The sequence below is a fragment of the Lycorma delicatula genome, chromosome 1 (genome assembly GCF_047948215.1).
Source record: "Lycorma delicatula isolate Av1 chromosome 1, ASM4794821v1, whole genome shotgun sequence".
NCBI classification, from domain to species: Eukaryota; Metazoa; Arthropoda; class Insecta; order Hemiptera; family Fulgoridae; genus Lycorma; species Lycorma delicatula.
In genome coordinates this window covers 336,504,681-336,525,875 of record NC_134455.1, presented here as the reverse complement: position 1 = coordinate 336,525,875, position 21,195 = coordinate 336,504,681, and the positions used below count along the sequence as shown (strand labels likewise).

Below are 21,195 nucleotides of genomic sequence, written 5' to 3'. Positions count from 1 at the left end.
AAAAAAACGTTTATTACAAAGAAATCCTTACTATTAAATGATGGTTTAATTCATACAGTGTTAGATAATTGTACAACCAATAGGTCAGTTTAATTGTAAAAAATATTTCCTATACTTCTAGTCCATTGTCTACCTCAACAATCGACGTAAGTTCACAAGACCTTTACAGTATAAATCAGTAACTCATAAATATTTATTTTATTGTATATTAACCACATTTTTTGGCACAAATAATTCTTGTTTCTAAACGTAATCCGCTTACAAATTGATTATAGAAAAGTTGATCTTGAAATAACAAAAAATTACTTTTAATTTTTTAATGGCAACAGCTAACTCGATAATAATAACACAAAAAGGAATAAAAAGAGTTTAAACAATTTTTTTTTTACGAACAAGCCATCGTTTCAGGGATGTAACTTACTTGTAATATCGTCTGAAAGTTTCATTAAAGAATAATATTATGCTGCAAGCCACCGAAAGATAATCTATTTATTTTAAATTTAATTATTAAATAGTAGAACCATAAAAAAATTAAACCAAATAAAAAAAATTATTAGAAATGCATTATGGTGTATTCCACCAGGTGTAAACCTCTGTCTCATTAGATATTTAAGGTGATTTGGGTACCAAGCAAAGAAGGTGGCAGCGGTTGTGTGTACATCACTCACCTATTTCTATACGCTTTGCTAAAGCTCATCAAGGGAATATACTTCTTCATTAGGTCAACAAAGCTATACGCATTATTAGAAGCATTATTTGAATAATAAGGTGTAAGATAAGCATTGAGGTAAGGTCGCAAGGATGAATATTACCTGACGAGTACGTTTACTTCCGCGTACCTTTTTTTTTCTTTTTTTCTGTTTAGCCTCTGGTAACTACCGTTCAGATAATACTTCAGAGGATGAATGAGGATGATATGTATGAATGTAAATAAAGTGTAATCTTGTACAGCCTCGGATCGACCTTCCTGAGTTGTGTGGTTAATTGAAATCCAACCACCAAAGAACACCGGTATTCATGATCAACACCGGAATTGCCTTTACGTAATTCCCCAGTACCTAATTAATGGAATATTACTTATATATTTTAACAATTACAACGCTTAAAATCTAATCTACACATAATATGTTAATGAGAAATTTAAGCAACTACAAAATAAAATATTGTATAAAGCTCATTATAACCGCTGTCTTATCGCAGAATACTGTAACGCTATAATTGAATTTTCTTCTCCCACCTTTAGATCTTTAAACATTTTCTAAGCTGTCTTACGGTATCAGTAAGCTAAAAGAAAAAGGCTACACACCCAAGTCGACGAAAACTCATTTAACCCCTATTTTCTTAACTCAAGGAAATTTTGCTATAACTGGGGCATTAACCGTTAGGAAAAATATATTATTACAATAAAAAGGAATTCACATAATCAACTGTTAGGTTACTCTGTAATTTATTTGTAATAAGCAAAGGAAAATTTATGTTGATAATTTTTAATCATTTTTTTTATATCGTTTAAAAGTTCATATAAGGAAAAGTGAAATAAATTATTTGCATTGCAATCATTGGAATAATTAGTAGATATAACTATTAGATTGATAAATTGGTGCAATTATTGACCGCAAGTGGTTTCCTAATTCCTTACTGGCGCAGTTGTAATTTAAAGTAAGATAAGATAAATTTTGATTTAAGTGACGATAAATGTAATTTCTTGTTTTATAATTATCTTGAGGTGAAATAATCGTCTAAAATTTAAAAAAATTTTAAAGTTAGTTCTTTCATAGTTTAAGAATAATATCCTCTTTTCCCCCTTTTAATAGCAACCTTGATTTTTTGTTTTACATATATTTCGTATTAATTAAACTGAAACTGAACAATGGTATAACTGTTTTACAGAAATTCGAGGGTATCGTCTTTGCTAATTTCGGAGACCGTTGTCGAAATTCAAATTAGGCCTACTGGACTTCTTAACACAGAACTTTTGGTAATATATTTTAAATTGTTCAGTACTGTCGGTTTTATCTCAGTAAAAAAGCGGTTTTTCTAATATTAAAAATGTTACAACCCGTTCCTTTAAAAAAAAAACGAAATCGCAGTCAAGTCGCAAAATAGTTTCGTAAATAGACAGCGTCTTGTAACAATCCTCCGGTTGTGGTCTATCTGCTACTAAGAGATAAACTAACGTTGATCACTAACATTTTAATTACTTATATAATAGTTTCCACTTACTATTAACTCTTAAATAGTAGTGTTCGAGCGCTTTTGGATTATTAATCCATCCTCAGGAACAATGATGTGTTATACATTATAAATTATTATATTGTATAACATATCATTCACACACATATCATAACATTTATAATGTATACAGTGTGTTATACATTATAAATTATTATAATCTATAGCACATCATTATTCCTGAGGATGGATTAATAATCCGAAAGCGCTCGAACATTATTGTTGGTAAGTGGAAACCAATATATAAATAATTTATATATTAATACCAACGGGTCATGCTTAATAAAATTCACTAATTATCGATAATAATATAATAACACAAAATTCTTCTTGTATTTCACAAACACAAACAAATCATAGCACCAATTCTTTAATTTTTAGAAAAGTCTGTTCTACTTTTGGAAGCTATAAACGAATGGATGTTTGAATTCAACTCTGAATGAATCGTTGAAATTCAAACCTGAAAAGTCAGACACGATCACTAGCTGTTGTTTGCAGCAGTTAGATTCTATTTCAACATATGCGATTGTGTTATTCGGTTTGGGGTTGCTCAGTTTGCTATTCTTCACCAGTTATTTATATAATACTCATCGTCTATCGTGTTTTTGTTAACAGTTATATAACTTTAAATGTAGCTGCCAGATAGTTAATTCGTAAATAACTTGATTCAGCCGGCGCTAAATGAAAACATCAAACGTAAATCACATCATAATCAAACATAGAAAATCAAAACATATAATTTGTACGCGTAACTTTCGAAACAATCTTTTACAACCCCGCGCGGTTTGTTAACAACATAACAGGATAGCTCTTAAAGTGAATCGAGTATAATTGTCATTTGATTAATGTGAGAAAGATTTAAATTTGTGTTTCACCACCTTAAAGTACACAACATATTTTAAGCATTATGTGTTAAGTATATGTTTTTCCCTGAAAACGTTCGAATACCGAGTAAATGTATAGGCGCGTTCAAAATCAGTATCATATAATCTTACAACTATTTAGTTCCAATGACGAACAGCTAATAGTAACCTTTAAAAGCTTTATTATTTTTCAGAGGTTTAGAACTCCTAACAATAACTTTACCTTTCTAGCAATCCAAAATAAAGGACGTTGAAATTTCATAGCAGCTTAAATTTGGCTACTTGAACTCCGATCTCGATAAAAACCTATTCTTCGTTGTCGTGGTTTAACAGATACTTCATTGTTGTGGTTGCTTGGTTGTTGTGGATGTTGGATGTGGTTCACTATATAGTATATATTATACAAGTCCTGGTATCTTACCAGCTGTTCTAGATAAAGTCACGTTAATCGTGTCCAACGAGCAAAAGAAATAATAACTTGCACAATGTACTCATAAAATAAATACCTTACATATTTTTATAACGACTTTCTTCTCTGTTGGCAGTTTTTTTTAAGCTATATCATCATAAAATCATTCTATAAAACACATGTTTTATATGATTCTACCACCATAGCACTAGTACAAAATAAATACGTAACAGTGAGACAGAGAAATACTTCGATCCTTTGACATCCGAATAGTTACCAAAAGTTAATACCAACCCAGTGGGTTGGTCTAGTGGTTAACTCGTCATCGCAAATCAGCTGATTTCGAAGTCGAGAATTCTAAGGTTCAAATTCTAGTAAAGGCAGTTAATTTTATACGGGTTTGAATACTAAATCGCACCGGTCTTCTTTGGTATTTGGTTTCAATTAACCACACATTTCAGGAATGGTCGACCTAAGACTGTACAAGACTACAATTCATTTACATTCATATATATCATCCTCATTCATCGTCTGAAGTACCTTACGGTGGTTCCGGAGGCTAAAAAGAAAAAGAAAAATAGTATCAAACCAAATTAAGGCTTCTGGTTATTTTTATTTTTAGTTTTGGCTTTGGGCAAAAAAATTTCTATTTCTAATTTCAAGAAAATAAACCCAAAATGAGTATAAAAAAAATCCCTTTGGGCACGCCGAAAGGCGGAGGCAGATTTCACCGGTGCTAAGTAGGGGGATAAAAAATATTTCCATCTTAAAGTTAAGAAAAACTTCAAATTTACTCAATACGACAATGGTTCCATGTGAGAAAAAGTTTTACATGTTTAGCATACGACAAGCACCATCTTCTTACAATTCCAGCGACATTTTGATCATTCCTTGCCGTAAGTTGGTCATATCAAAACTTGTTTCAGATAGAAGGTTTAGGTAATGTTTAGAGAACTAACGACCACCTTAAGCCGATTCGATACTGTGCCTGTTAAGGGAGGTATAATTTTTTTGTCTTCGAAACCCCATTTTTACCACCCCCTGGGACAATGGTTGGTGATGTCAAAAACCGTTACGTAGATAAGTTTTAGGCCCTTATCGAAAGAATAGTAGGAACTTTAAACGAATTCGATATTTTACTTAATAAGAAAGTTATAGCGATATTTTGTTTTTTCCAAAAAGCCCTCCCATTTCCACCCCCATGAGTTCATTATTTCCGATTTTGCCCAATAATGAAATCGAACGAGATTCTGGATCGTTATATTTTATGTAACAATTTGAAAGTGATTGGTGCAAAATTACGGTAGTTATCGTGTCCGTTTTATATATATATATATATATATGTATATATAAATGAACATTAACAGAGTGTTTCTAAAATGGTGAGCTGGCTATGCTTTTTTGGATTTTACTTGTAAAACTAAATAAAAAAATGTCAATTTCTCCTTCGTTCTCCCCTGTCCGCCATTTTGTTATTTTTATATAAAAATTTATATTTCAAGCTCGGATAGACAAATCACATAATATTTGGTAAGCGTCTTGCTAACAAAGTTTTAAAATGAGCAAAAAATCAGGACTTAAATACAAATTACAAAATGGCGGTCATGTTCATTTTTCAATCCGTTATATCTGTATAAATATTAGTTTTATCAAATTTTTTTTCCTGAAACATTAAGCCTTTTATTTTGAACAAAATAACATTTTATTTTTTAAAATCGGTTAACAAATATTGGAGTTATGAGAGAAAATTGATGTTGAAATTCTGTTTCATAATTATTAGGTCTATTATTGTGAGAAAATTATTACTTAGTTTGATACTAATTTACAACACTAGATATAAAAATAAATAAACAATTAATATTTAATCGAATTGAACATAAAGTGGAGGACATGAAAACAGACACATAATTACATCATGAGAGAAAATTGATGTTGTAATTATGTGTCTGTTTTCAAAATAATTAGTTTTAGAATAATTAACTCAGCTTCAAATAATGGGCAGGCAGGAGTAGGTTTCGTAATGAACAAAAAAAAAGGGAAAAGAGTAGAGTATTTCCAAATGCATAGCGATAGAATCATTGTAATAAGGATAAAATCAAAACCTAAACAGACAACAATTATTAACGTTTATATGCCTACAAGCGTTCATGATGATGACGAGGTAGAGTGAGTATACGAAGAAATTGACGAAGCAATTAAACACGTAAAAGGAGATGAAAATTTAATAATAGTTGGAGATTGGAATGCAAGCATTGGAAAAGGCAAGGAAGGAAATATAGTGGGGGAATACGAGCTGGGCAAAAGGAATGAAAGAGGGGACCGACTTATAGAGTTTTGCAGGAAGTATAATTTAGTAATTGCCAACACCCACTTTAAAAATCACAATAGAAGAATATATATATGGAAAAAGCCAGGTGATACTGCAAGGTATCAGATAGATTATATCATGGTTATGCAAAGATTTAGAAATCAATTCGTCGACTACAAAGCTTACCCTGGAGCAGACATTGATAGCGACCATAATTTAGTGATAATGAAATGTAGATTGGGGTTTAAAAACCTGAAGAAAAGGCGTCAGATGAATCGGTGGAATTTGGTGAAGGTTGAGGAAAAGGAGGTAAAGAAGATTTTTGAGGAGGACATCGCAAGAGGTGATGAAGAAAGTAAAAGGAAATATCGACAATTAAGGAATACTATAAACAGGAAGTGCAAACTAGCGAAAGAAGAGTGGATTAAAGAAAAGTGTTCAGAAGTGGAAAGAGAAATGAACATTGGTAAAATAGACGGAGCATACAGGAAAGTTAAGGAAAATTTTGGGGTACATAAATTAAAATCTAATAATGTGTTAAACAAAGATGTTACACCGATTTGTATATGAAAGGCAAACTCGATAGGTGGGTGGAGTTATACGGAGGAAATGAATTAGAAAATGGTGTTATAGAGAAAGAAGAGGAAGTCGAAAAGGATGAAAGGGGAGAAACAATACTGAGATCTGAATTTAATAGAGAATTAAAAGATTTGAATGACAGAAAGGCTCCTGAAATAGGCGCAATACTTGTAGAATTACTGCGCAGTGCAGGTGAGGAAGCGATTGATAGATTATACAAACTGGTGTGTAGTATTTACGAAAAAGGAGAATTTCCATCAGACTTCAAAAAGAGTATTATTTTTAGTCATGATACCAAAAAATGCAGGAGCAGATAAATGTGAAGAATACAGAACAATTAGCTTAACTTGCCATGGATCAAAAATCTTAACTAGAATTCTGTACAGAAAAATTGAGAGGAGAGTGAAGGAAGTGTTAGGAGAAGACCGATTTGGTTTCAGGAAAAGTATAGTGACAAGGGAAGCAATTTTAGGGCTCAGATTAATAGTAGAAGGAAGATTAAAGAAAAAAATACCGACATACTTGGCATTTATAGACCTAGAAAAGGCATTCGATAACATAGACTGGAATAAAGTTCAGCTTTTTAAAAAATTAGGGTTCAAATACAGAGACAGAAGAACGATTGTTAACATTTACAGAAACCAAACAGCAACAGTAATAATCGAAGAACACAAAAAAGAGGCTGTAATAAGAAAGCGAGTCGGACAAGGATGTTCCCTATCCCCGTTACTTTTTAATCTTTACATAGAACTAGCAGTTAATGATGTTAAAGAACAATTTAGATTCGAAAAAACTGTACAAGATGAAAATATAAAGATGCTACCATTTGCTGATAATATAGTAATTCTAACTGATTTAGAAAGAACAATGAACGGCATGGATGAAGTCCTACCCAAGAACTACCGCATGAAAATAAAGAACAACAAAATGAAAGTAATGAAATGTAGTAAAAATAACGAAGATGGACCACTAAATGTGAAAATAGGAGGAGAAAAAATTATGGAGATAGAAGAATTTTGTTATTTGGGAAGTAGAATTACTAAAGATGGACGAAGCAGGAGCGATATAAAATGCAAAATAGCACAGGCGAAACGAGCCTTCAGTCAGAAATTTAACTTGTTTACATCAAAAATCAATTTAAACGTCAGGAAAACATTTTTGAAAGTATATGTTTGGAGTGTCGCTTTATATGGAAGTGAAACTTGGACGATCGGAGTACCTGAGAAGAAAAGATTAGAAGCTTTTGAAATGGGGTGCTATAGGAGAATGTTAAAAATCAGATGGGTGGATAAAGTGACAAATGAACAGGTGTTGCGGCAAATAGATGAAGAAAGAAGCATTTGGAATAACATAGTTAAAAGAAGAGGCAGACTTATAAGCCACGTAATAAGGCATCCTGGAATAGTCCCGCTTTAATATTGGAGGGACAGTTAGAAGGGAAAAATTGTGCAGGCAGGCAACGTTTGGAATATGTATAACAAACTGTTAGGGATGTAGGATGTAGGGGGTATACCGAAATGAAATGACTAGCACTAGGTAGGGAATCTTGGAAAGCTGCATCAAAGCAGTCAAATGACTGAAGACAAAAAAAAACGGATTGAAAAATAAACATGACCGCCATTTTGTAATTTGCGAAGATATTTAAGTCCTGATTTTTTGCTAATTTTTTTAAAATTTATCACCAAGACGCTTACCAAATATTAATGTGATTCGTCTATCCGAACTTGACAAATAAATATTTACATAAAAATAACAAGATGGTGGAGTGAGAGAACGAAAGAGAAATTGCCATTTTTCCTAAGCATATTTTTTATTTTGTTTTACAAGTAGAATCCGAAAAAGTATAGCCAGCTCACCATTTTAGAAACACTCTATATGTATGTATGTATAAACGTTTGAACTGTCGGTGGTTTTTGGGTCTGAGGGATGTGAAACGCAAAGATGTGTCGAAATTTTCTGAAAGTCGAATCATGGTACCCATTACAATAAGTAGTTTTCTTATGAAATCCACATAAAAGATCCTTTGACATTTTATAGTTTATATTATTCGTATTTAATAGTAAATGAGAAAATCTCCCAAAATAACTATTTTGTCTTTGAATGATTACGGTGCCTTTGAATGACAGAAATGGTAACGCACACTTTATCGCGGTCAAAACTTACTCACAGATAATTAATTACATACTATTAAAACTACTATTTTTATTCTACAACATAGAATTTTGTAAAATTATTAAATAAAATTTTAAATAATTTATTCGATTTCAAAAAAATAAGAGATTCAATTCGAGCATTTGTATTTTTACGCCGTATTATTCACTAGACAGATTATTAATAATAAGTCGATTATTTTTTTTATTGTGCAGAGGAAATTTCTTTGAAATTCCCTAATAAGTTTTTTTAAACTTAACTAAAGGAAAGAATTTTTTAGATAAAGTAAATCATTTTCATATACAACTTAAAGATATATTTTATTTTTCGCAATCATTGATTTCTACAGAATTATTAAGCGAAATGATATATAAGTTGAAGTTATTCTTATATTCAAGCCGTTTTCATGGAAACTTTGAGAAAAATTAGTAACAACCGTTTACTTTTTAGAACCGTTTACGGGAAAAAATAATATAGACAATATCTCGCATTCCAGACAGTCTTGCTTATTCTTAGTAGAAGTCTGTTTAATTACATCTTTTCTCTACTACTTTTGCTATTTTCATCAAGACGCAGGTTTCTCACTTTTACGTTTCCTGCAATCGGCTTTTTTCACAAGATCACTGTTTTTGTAGACCTACCATTGTTTGAAACAAAGATAAAACTAAAAAATGTAAATTAAAACAAAAGTAAAAAAATCTGACAAAAAACGCACTTAATCTATTAACTTTACCGCCATAAGATTAAAAAAAACTTTTTAATTTTTTCTGTTAATTTCTAAGTTTTGAATTTGAAGCCAAATCTAGCGTTTGTTGAAAACCAAATAAAGTACTTTTTTTAAAGAAGAACTGAAAAATAGTATTTTTCTACCTTTAGCGTGTTTTTTTGAATCCAGTATTTTTTAAGTTTATTTTATCTACTCAAATTTTAAAACACAGAATACCATTTAACGCATTAATTGTATTAATAATCCATTATAAATGTTTCGTTTCTTTCCTAAATTTTTATTCCTACGTTATACAATTATTTAGTACCTATCCATCAAGGGTGTAGGGGCAAGCATTGTTTATTACTGAAATTATATTTTACGGTTGCTTCCGTGTGGAACATGTAAAAGTGAACAGTTTTCAGACATTTACTTACATTATTGATTAATTGAAGGCAGTTTTTAATAACACAGTGATCTGTAACATGGTCAACTGAGATATGCTGCTGCCAATCTGATTAACACGAATCCTGATGGGCCTATCTGTACCTCAATAATATTTATTTTGCATTTTTCCACTTCTTGCAACTTTTTAATCTTTTATGCATATGCACCCCTTTCTGAATCTACAAAATTATTGTGTAATTGTCTGAAATATTAGAGGTCACCTATTTCTAGTCTGGTGGACAATATGTTTGGCTATAAATTGAAATAAGTGACAAATCCCATTTGGTCTTGATACATCCGTTATTGTACCAGAGATTATCTGGAATAACATGCATGAAAGGCTCTTTTGTCAGTAAGCAAATTCAACGAATATCCATTGCAATGGAAGTTGAATCCAAGTTTATTTTTTCCCACTATAAAGATTCCTCATCGTCTCCCACTATGAGACCTTCACAACCAGTTTCTTGAGAAGTGTTTATAACGTTGATGTGTGTGTTTGTCTCGTGTTTTTCCACTCGGTTTTTATAGGCACATTCATTGTTTTGAATATCCTTTAATGTTGTTTTTTAAAATATGTAGTCACAATTTTAGTTTTATTAGCAGATAACGTTTTTAAACTAACAGGAGGATAATGAAAATTAGGTGGTTCCATTCAAAATGAAGACATCTTAAGAAGAATATGAGAGTAAAGTTTGTGGCAGAGTCTTGTAGAGATGAATAGGTCAGTAGGAAATGTATTAAGACAGTTAGATTTAATTAATTCAGTAACACAGAGATGATAGAAAGACAAAGATGCAGTATGTAAAACAGATTGTAGAACATGTAGGATTGAGTAAATATAACAAAGTTAAAATATTAATACAGACCAGAAAGAAATGGAAAATAGCATCAAACCAATGACTGTGCAATGACTGATGTCTCCAAAATAAATAAATAAAAATAATTCAAGGAGATGGGACGACTTTCATCAGGTGGGTATGTGTATTAGGTTAACCAAAACAAGGCCTTATGATTAACCTGTATGATGTATTTTCACGATAAACTTTTTACACATGTTAAAATAACTTTGAGAAGAAATTAACAGAATATTTATCAAACAGTTATTTGTATTTTATCATTTTTGCTTTTAATTATTAACAATAAATCAGTTGACAGTTTTCATGTTAATAAAAAAAACTAAATACCAATTGTACTAATAATCCCAATGACTGAATAGATATATAAATTTAAAAAATATACTGATATTCATACAAGTATATATAATAAATTTATAAGTTCAGTGATTGAATATTGTCTGATTAGATTAGATATGTATATGATTATTTACAAAGCATTTAACAGATAAAACTAATAACCAATAATTATCTAGTAATATACATAATATTGCAATTATTATGACTACAATAACTGTTATTATTATTGCTGTATTGTATTAGTCTTATTATTTAATCATTCACTCTAATGTTTATGTATTTAATTCATTTATGCTTTGTTTGTGAAATCAAATCATTCATTTTACTTTCCTTCTTTGCTATATAGCTTTACATCTGAGGTAATAAATATCGTTTATTTTTTTAATCTCAAAGAAATCAATCCCAAGAATGTGTTATTAATTATATTAAAATTATTACATCATCACTGAAATAAGACAAACTATTTCAAATAAATTTAGAAAACTTAAATCTGATTATTTAACAACGCGTCGGTCGGGGCCCAGGTTAACCCCGTAGCTGACCCAGGGGTTCGCTCTTTGGGCCACAAGGCCTACACCAGTGCCACAGAGCTCACTTTGCTCACCATTACCATCTTGCTAAGAGGACCCCATCATCTGAACAGAGCTTGCCTTGCTCGTCATTCCTGTCTAGCCAGCGGGCTCAGCCCCTGGACCTTGCAGTATTCATTACCCTCATGGTTGTGAGAATAATACTGATAAATAACAATTAAATCATTCAGGCTTTATAGAAACCTGAAAAAAGAATAACTTACTGTATAAAATTAATAAAATAATCTTGACTTTAAAATCCTTAGATTAATTTATTACTTGTATAGATAAGAGAAAAAAAAAGGTTATTTTATTGTAATTTCCTTTTTTTACATCCACATACAAAGAAAGATTAACATGTTATTTACTTGTTCATAAAAGCATTCTTTACAACCTCATACAAATCCATCTCAAATTATTTATAACATTTTTTTACAGTATATGTATATTTCACATGGTAAAATGACCTGTTCATAGAAAACACAGAATTTATTATTGTATTTTAAAAATAAAATGTTGGAAGCTTGCAGTGGAGTTATAAAGGAAATAATAACTTCATTTTAAAAGATGATCGGTTCATTATCCAATTACAGTTCTACCAGAACATACTGGTTTCGACAGTGTAAATTACCACACAATCTAAAGTGCAAAGAGAATATTCTCTCACCTTGATTATTACCCTTCCAAAAAGGTAGTGTATTGAAAACATAATACCTTGATCTCTTAAATATTTGGTAATTATTTTTAATAATAATATTTTTAGTTAATAATTTTAAAAATGCTAACAAATAATTATTCACCTATTTTTTTTTTATTATTATAAAAGGAAATTGACAAAAAAAAATTTTATAAATTTCTATTTTTCAGTTACATTATTTAAAATAACTGCTACTAATACAATTTATAAATAGCATGTAAAATTATTATATATTCGTTGTTGTAACTGTTCATGCAACATATTCATGTTTTTATGAAAAATACCACATTTTATTCTGAGTTTTTTTACAATTATTTATACAAATTCACTCTTACAATACTGTCAGTATTTTAGTTAAAATACTGGAAATATAAAATAAAGTTATATAAAATATATAATATAAAGTTGTTATGAATGATATTGGCACAAGTACAGAATTCTTAATTCTTTTCTATGATATTGTAATCAAAAATTGCATGTTCTCCAGTGAAATGTTTTGTGTATTTTAACATTTTAATTTAAGGATAAAATTTAATGCAACAGCAAAAAAAGTGTGAATTAATGAATCTAAAAAATTAATCTCCTCCTGTTTTTCTTGATAATTGAAATTGAGTACCCAAAAGTTAAATTTCTTTAAGTAACTGCTAAAAAATACAAATTTGTTTAGTGCTAGTAATAACTAGGATTTTTTAAATAGTAACTTTATGCATATTAGAGATTGATAATTGCAGATTCTGATCAAGTTTTCAATTAGATTAATGCATTATCCAAACATCAATCTAAGCATCAGTCAAAAATGAGCACCATCTTTAATGGGTTGAAAGTAGGGGATGCAAAATTTGTATACAGTAAAGTAATACACTGATGATGTTCTAGAATGATCAAAGAAGTCTGCAAATATTAAAAGTCTTGATATTTTAGAGTGTAAAATATCTGAGGACAGTTAGGCAGTCAGGAAATTAGTGTAGAGTGGAGATGACAGGAATACTTTACTAAAGTACTAAAGTATACTTTAAAGTTTACTTTACTAAAGTATTAGTAGTATTAGTAACAATGATTACTAAAAATTCAATATTAAATTGAATTGTTTACTTACAAATAGTTAAATAGACAATAGTCATGAATTACTTACTACTCCCCTATTCTAACATAATATGATTCATACTCTTGGGTGACTGCAAGAAGAGAAAAAAGTGAAATACAGATGAAAGAGATGAAGTTTTTAAGAAACACAGCAGAAAGACAAGAAGAAATTAATTAAAAAATGCTGCAGACTTTGAATTTAAAGCATTACAGGAGAGAATTGAATAAGTCAGATTTAGACGATTTTGGCACTTACAGATAATGCCAAGTGGAAGAATATCAAGACATTTTTATTTAAATACAGTTAGAAGAAACGTAGAGGAAGACCAAGAAAGATAATCAGTGTGTTAAAGAAAACCTGTAAAAGAGAATAGAGGTGGAGAAAGTTGTTGAGGAGAAAAGGTAGAAAGAAGAGGTAAATTGGAAGTTCATGAGCTTCAGTCCAACTCAGTAAAAGTAAGTAAAGGGAAAGGATGATGATGATAAAGTCTTCCATTTTAAAGCAGATAATATTTGACTTTGACATTTTGTAGAGATGGTACTGTTTTGCTATGTTATCAAATTGTATATCTGAGTTATCTTTGTCCAATAATATATAATTTTCCTGTAATTTAATATTTTTATATAATTCATGTTGATCAATTCTTTTGTGTTTAGTTACTTTGTATGTGTAAAATTTTCATGTCTGGCTAATAATTTTTTCCTTTTTCTGTAAAATAGTTGGCCGAAATTGATTCTGTTTTTATGGGAAATTCTTAGGTTTATTATTCGTACATGTGGTCAAATATACATCCATTCTTCCCAGTGTAACACTTATTGCAATCAAAAAAAAAATTTTGTACATTTGTGGGATACTTCATTTATTTGTATGCGTTTTGTTATCTTTTGTGTAATCTTTCTGAATATATTGCAGTATCTTTCAGAGAATCTTTTTGGAGCTATGATTCTTCATCAGTAGTGATAAAGCTGGAAGTATTTTTTTTAATGCAACCAGTCTTGAAGTTAACACCTACCTGTATATAATCAAACAGTATACTTGATTTGTGTTGAATTTATTGATTTAATGTTTATGAATTTCATATTGACCTCATGGTCTTTATGTGTGTGATATATCTAAAATTTGTAAGGTTTGGTTAATATCATAAACTTGGGCATATATACTAGTACACCAATAAGTGTCCAGGTGTTATGAGATGACTTATTAAGATTGATTTTGTAAGTTATATCTGTAGGTAATTAAAATGTACCTAAAAGTAAATCTTACATGTCTGGAATATGTTTTCTTATCATACACGATCACTAGCACAATCATGATACTAAACAAAAAAAAAATAAATATTATGCTGGCCAATCACCAAAGAGTTAGTAAACTTTCTGAACCATCATTATTGTAACAGGTAAAAAATTTGTTTTTTTCTATGATTAAAAATAAAAATAAGAAAAAAACTTTAATATAATATCAGTGCCAAATACCAAGTAAATCTAAATTGTAAGAAAAACTAGTAGCTTATGTAGCCAATATGAGCAGCTATAATATGGCTGCTCATATAATATAATATATATATATATATATATATATATATATATATATATATGTTATATGTGTTGTGTATCATATTATATATTATATATATATATATATATATATATATATAAATACATGTTGATATATACAATATCAACACAGTGTATGTGCATTTTGTGACTGAATATAGCCCAGAAATAATACACTTCAAATCACAAATTACTGAAATCATTTACATGCCTATTGTAAGTAATTTATACAAACTGTAACATCACCTTACACTTTACTTATGTAAATTGACAATTTAATTGTTTGATGAAGAATTTTTCTAATTATGATAGCAGAGTAATGAAAAGGGCTAATTTTTAATAATAAACAACACAAAATGAAAAAACTTATTTAATAATATCGATCTAGTGAGATGACTATCATCAATAAAAGTAAAGCTACATATACAAATAACATTTATTTGAAACATAAATCATTTTTTCAAAGAGTTTACAAGAAAGCAAAACTTACTACATTGCTAGTTTTGAGTAAATATTAGCGACCCCTAAAACTACCAGGAAGCATGCAAGCTAATGCTCCACATCTATTTTGACAGCATTTTGCACGGCCCACACAGTCACCATCATTTGTACATCTGTTAGCACACACCCAAGGACCTTTTGGTACTTCAGGACAGAAACCAGGCTTCACTGAAAATAAAGTTATAGAACTGTTAATTTATTATTACTGTTTCAACTTGTAAACCTACTTCAAATGTAAAAGTTAAGACAGTGACATTAGAAAAAGGGAAACAATTTGCTAAGGAGAGAAACAAAATTACTCAATGAATAACTCTTCCAATAAAATTTTTGTAAAATATGAATACTTTACTTGCAATTCTGTCATTATCAATGATATTATGAGAATGACAAAACTGATTATAATGTTTCTCATTATCATATTGATAACATAATGATAAATACTGGTGCTTATATTTTCTACCTATTTAATATTTTTTATTTCTGGTTTTAAAATATGCTTTTCTATTTTAATAATCAGTTCTTTTTTTAGCTTGTATAAAAAAAAGAGAGATTCTCAATTTAAATAATATGTGTCATTATTTATGCGCAAGCCTTACCTGTGATTAAATTATTCCAGTTTTAATAAGTATTTTGTTTGTAGAAGTTTCTCCGTTGCTTCCATAGCGTCTTGTAGATAACATGAGTGGAAAAATATTTAATCGTTAAATTACACAGATGATTTTTGTCATTATTTAGCATTGATGTGTTATAGCATAACAGTACATAGCTGAGTCATTCTGATACTCAAAATATTTTCCATAAAACTTAAGAACACTAATAGGAAAACATTTTCCTATTAAACACTTTCTATACAGGAGCAAGATGATCTACAATCTATATATATTTAAAAAAAGTTTTAAAAAAATTACAAATATAAAATTTGATTTTCAGCTATTCTGAGGGTCTAAAGCCTTTCAGTATTACCTATTTCTTTGCATTCCTTCTTTTACTTTCATCAAGATACAAATTTCTGCATTTTCTGTAATCAGTTTTTTCATACAGATAGTATTTTTATGTGATTACCCTTACAAAAAATGAAACCAACAATTTTTAAATAAAATCAATTTTAAAATTACAAGTAAAATTGCACTAAAAAGTTAAAAATAATAATCATAAATTTGTTATTTATTTTTATTTATTTAAGTGTTCACCAGTTTGGAAAGAAAGTAAGTCAGAAGTGTTAGATTTTAATCTGGAGCTTAGAAAAGTAGAAATTTAAAGATGAAACAGCATTATCTTTAACTTTTTAGTATTTTCTTTCTCTAAAGTACAGTACTGGATTATAGTCTTCCAGGCTTTAGACAAAATTTAAATTTGAGGCCCCATTTAAATAAGTTCCAGATAACTTCAAACAAAGATTGAAGAGTAGTAGGAAAATTTCCTTTTCGGCTTCATAAAAAACAAAAGACTGCTTCTAATATTTTTATTTTATTTTTTAAAAAAGAGAAAAAGTATTTTTTTTTTGCATTTTTCTTTAATTTTAAATGTATTACTTATTTTGTACCTTTTTAAAAAATGCATAATGTTAACTTTCAAATATGTTAATACTCCAAATATATAAAGCGGACCACTGGACCCCCCCCATGGTCCCCTTTAGATCCACCAGTGGCACTAATCTGATTTTATTATTTTGTCATTTATAATGATGACTATTTTTTGTATTATTTTTAAATAATAACATTGTATTCTATATTATTAAAAATGAAATTAATAAAATATTTTTTTAACTTATTATTTACTTTTATTTTTTCTATACCAAAGCCAGGCCCCTCCGAATGACAGGTTCTAGACATTTGTATTATTTTATTATTTAATTCAGCCCTGCTATAGTATTTTGCTAGTATTTATTTCTGAAGGAAGTTTTCAAATTTTTATTTTTTTAATCTAGTGTCACAAAAAAGTAGCTGTTGGTAAAATATGACAAAAAAATAAAAATAAAATTTGCCTAAGACTGTAGTTATCCTAATAAAACAGACATAAACAGTGGCTTTAATCTATAACAAAATTTATCTATAAAAAAATCACAAAAAAAAAGTAAAAAAAAATAATAAAAATGTAAAAACTAAGATCTATAGTGTCTAATTGTCCCTCTTCAATTTAAAAGCAAAGATCAATATTTTTTAATTTTTAAAAAAATAAAGGACCAGTTAACAAAATACAAGTAAACTTAAATCAATCATTCTTGAGACTACTTTTTAAAATTTCTATTAAAGTTTGGACATCAGTTTTCAAGTTATAAATGTTTTATTTACAATGGTTTAATAGTTTTCATTTTATAGAACTAAAAATTGCACAGGTAGCAGAGAGCACTTTTTTACTTCCTTACACAAAGTAAAGGAAGTATTGTGTTTGCAAAAGATTTCGGTCTTCAGACATCATCTCTTTTTTTCTTTTTTAACTTTTTTTTACTTCATTGTGCAAATTAAAGAATATTAAAAAAACATTTCAGTTTTCATATTTCAACAGAAATATCCATTTTGACTAGTTTCAGCATGACATCATTATGTAAGTACGTATGTATCACGCATAACTCAAAAACGATTAGCCGTAGGATGTTGAAATATTAGATTTAGGACTGTTATAACATCTAGTTGTGCACCTCCCCTTTCGATTGCAATCGACTGGACCAAGTGTCCAAAAAAACACAAAATCCAAAAAAAAAATGGATTTTGGACTTTTTGTTAACTGCAGTAATAAGCCCTCACTGAGAGCTTTTTAACGATATATCATAAGTGGTACTTATTTTCATTGGTTACACAGTTATAGACAAATAAAATTCTAATTAATGAAATATTTGGGTCTTATAAGGGGAATGCACATCGGTTCAGATCCAACTTCATCCCTTTTATTTTTTTAACCTTTTTTTTTAAATATATTGATTTATTAGTAATTATTAACCAACGATTGTAATAAAAATTTTACAATAAATAATTATTCAATAATAACAATAAAAAATAAAAAAATGAAAAAATATCAGAGGTTATTAATGAAATAGAATTGTATGTACTTTTCATTTAAAAAAAAGTGTATATGTAATTTAATAGGCGTACAAGGAAGTCATGTGGTGTCTACATCAGATTTTTTAAAAGTAAATAATAAAAGACAAAGAATATTATTTGAAAGGATTTCCAGATCAGCTCTAAATTTCACTTCAATAAAAAAAAATTAAACATGACAAAATAATGACCACCATGACAAATTGTGGTTAACATTTTTAAGAGAAAGTCTGTTTAAACATGTGTGTCATTTTTTAATGACATCGTATTTGAATAGACCAACTGAAAGATATAACAATCTAATTTATAAGTAGAATAACAACTCACATAGTTTTACTCAAACAAAAAAAAAAGATATTGCTAAAAATGAATGATATAAAGTAATAGTGATAAAAATTATTTTTTTCTTTTCCAGTAGTTTTTAAACTACTCCACGTTAACAGTTTACTAGTTTAGATAATATTGAATCTTTTCAATCAAAAAAATATTCCAGCAAGCTAGCTGCAATAAAAGTTTTTAAATTATAAGTTTTCAAATATTTACAGTAGAAAACTGTATTTCTTTCTTTTCTATCTTACTTAGATAGAAAAATCAGAAAGAGGAAGCAGAAAAATCACAGTATTTAGAATGTACTAAGATGGTTCATCAGAGCATCATGTACATTAAAATTGATAACAATGGGTATTATTACTTGTCAAAGTTTAGAAAGCGCATTGTGGAGTGAATTGCTGGACCAGCGCTGATTTTTTGTTTGTCCTATAAGAGTACTCTATCCCCCCCTCCACTGAACAATTAGCAATGTAAAGATTATTCCAATTACCTTTGGTAGAAAAACTATATGTGTTTATGCCTTCTGAACTTTAATGAGGAAAACCGATATGTTAAAAACAAAACTGGTCATACCAATGTCAATTTAATGTAGTTCTCCAAATCTTCTCAACAGTAAATTAGCTGTATTTTAAAAATAAATGGCCAATTAATAATTTGATGCAGTTCTTGAAATCACTTAAAAGTAATGCTATGAAATAACATATGCTCATATGCACATAAAAACATACACAGAGTACTTAGATTTGTATTCTGTTGGTATTTTGTTTCATTTCATTGATAACAAAATTACACTTTTACTTTGAAGTATCTTAATAAAACACTAAGTCATCTTTATAAAATATTTACTATGCCTAGGTGTATTCCCATGTAAAACATATCTTGGGGCACCTTCAAAAACATCCCTGTTGGTGACATTTCATATGACACTAATTAGAAATAGACTGAATTTTCCATATCTTCTTTAAATAATTTATATAGTCAAATAATTTTCATTAATACCAAATTCTTTTTTTTATTTTTTTACTATCTCAACATATTTTCTTTAGTATTATTATATTTACATGTTTATGCAGACTTTAGATAACTCTAGCTTTTATTTTTATAATAAATTGCATATTTTATTATGTTGCTATGACCAAGTTTTTATTACAGTTTCCTTGATCAACAGATAAATTTTGGGATAGTTCCTTTTTTTTATCCATGGATTAGCACATTTACACATGATCCTACATAATCAATTATTACTTAAAAAGAACAATATCAGAAAAAAATAATTATTTGCTTTTGTTAAAAAAAAACTTGATAACTTGAAATTACATAAAGTTAATTTTAAAATTTGAACAAGAAAATATCAGCAAGACATTATTATTAATGTGAATTATCAACTGTGAACAAAATTAATTTCTTTTTTCTTACTAGAAGGATATCATTTACATCAAATTTATATTTTATTTATTATAAATTGATCTATTATAGAAATTATTTTAATTCCATTCATTTCTAAAATGACATTAACATACAGAAATTAGTTGAAATTAATATTCTCTTTTTAAACATTGCAATTGAAGTTATGAAATTCCTTTTGCACTTTTGAATATAAGAACCTTTTAAGCTATTTTTAATTACCTAAGTTCATGTTTCTTCTTGCTGAGACAGGTAGGACACAGAATGTACCACCACATGCAGTTGGACAGCACTTCAGGGAACCTCCACCACATTCATTGTCTGAATTGCATTGATAATCACAGATGTCAATTACTGTTGCTGGAGGACATGAAAGCAGTTGTCCTGTACTTTTTCCAAAAAGAAAAAGAAGCAGTAATGCAAATCTAATCACCCAAGACAACATTGTAATAAAAATATGTACTTAAATTATTTCTAACAATATTTATAGCATATTGGCTCACAAATCAGGAAACCACAACAAACCACAAATTAACACAGTTAAAAAATAAAAAAACAAGTGATAACAGATTCTCATTAATTGTTTCAAACCACAATTACGGTTACTGAAAAATTAAATTGTGGTAATTTTAACTGTAAAATAAATTGTTTTTAAATTATCATTAACCTAAATTAATTAATGAATCCATTACCTAGATACTCTTGGCACAAAAATGCAGGATTTAGTACCCAGATAACTATATTAAATATACATACTGAGTGTCTCACAAAGTTCTCCTGGGACTTTCATAACCACTTTTACTTGTGAAAATAATGCAAAAAGTACATATAAACATATGTCTAAAATACTTCCTTTGTGAGGTATGACTAGTAAAAGAATTTGCTCGGATTTCTGCTACCCTGGTGAAATGAGGTCATACTGAAATTTCTAGGGCTTTTAAGGGTCAGACTTTGTGATTTCTTATGGTTTTTGATCTGAAAAAATAGAATAAAATTGTTCTCAGAACCTTATCTGCAGTAGGTTTTGAGAAATCTGGGGTGAAAACCCATAAATTAGGGTAATAACCCTGTTTTTTTATGTTTGACATATTATAAGTTTGTTAAATGGGTAATAAACACATAAAGCTTTTAAAC

The 21,195-nt window shown here is 28.9% G+C and overlaps 1 protein-coding gene across 1 annotated transcript; it reads right to left on the bottom strand.

Annotated features, from left to right (window-relative positions):
* Positions 1-15,148: 15,148 nt before the first annotated feature.
* Positions 15,149-20,532, bottom strand: LOC142318375 (antileukoproteinase-like). The gene is made up of 2 exons (XM_075354959.1): positions 20,284-20,532; positions 15,149-15,460 (listed from the first exon to the last, which is right to left on the bottom strand). The coding sequence occupies exons 1-2, from the start codon at positions 20,504-20,506 to the stop codon at positions 15,306-15,308; spliced, it is 378 nt and encodes a 125-aa protein (XP_075211074.1). The 5' UTR covers positions 20,507-20,532; the 3' UTR covers positions 15,149-15,305.
* Between the last annotated feature and the right edge of the window lie 663 nt (positions 20,533-21,195).

Coding starts and splice junctions, on each gene's coding strand:
- LOC142318375 (XM_075354959.1), bottom strand. CDS start 20,506: ATGTTGTCTTGGGTGATTAGATTTGCATTACTGCTTCTTTTTCTTTTT. Junction 15,461..20,283: donor AAGAAGAAACATGAACTTAG/GTAATTAAAAAT, acceptor CTTTATTTTCAG/TGAAGCCTGGTTTCTGTCCT.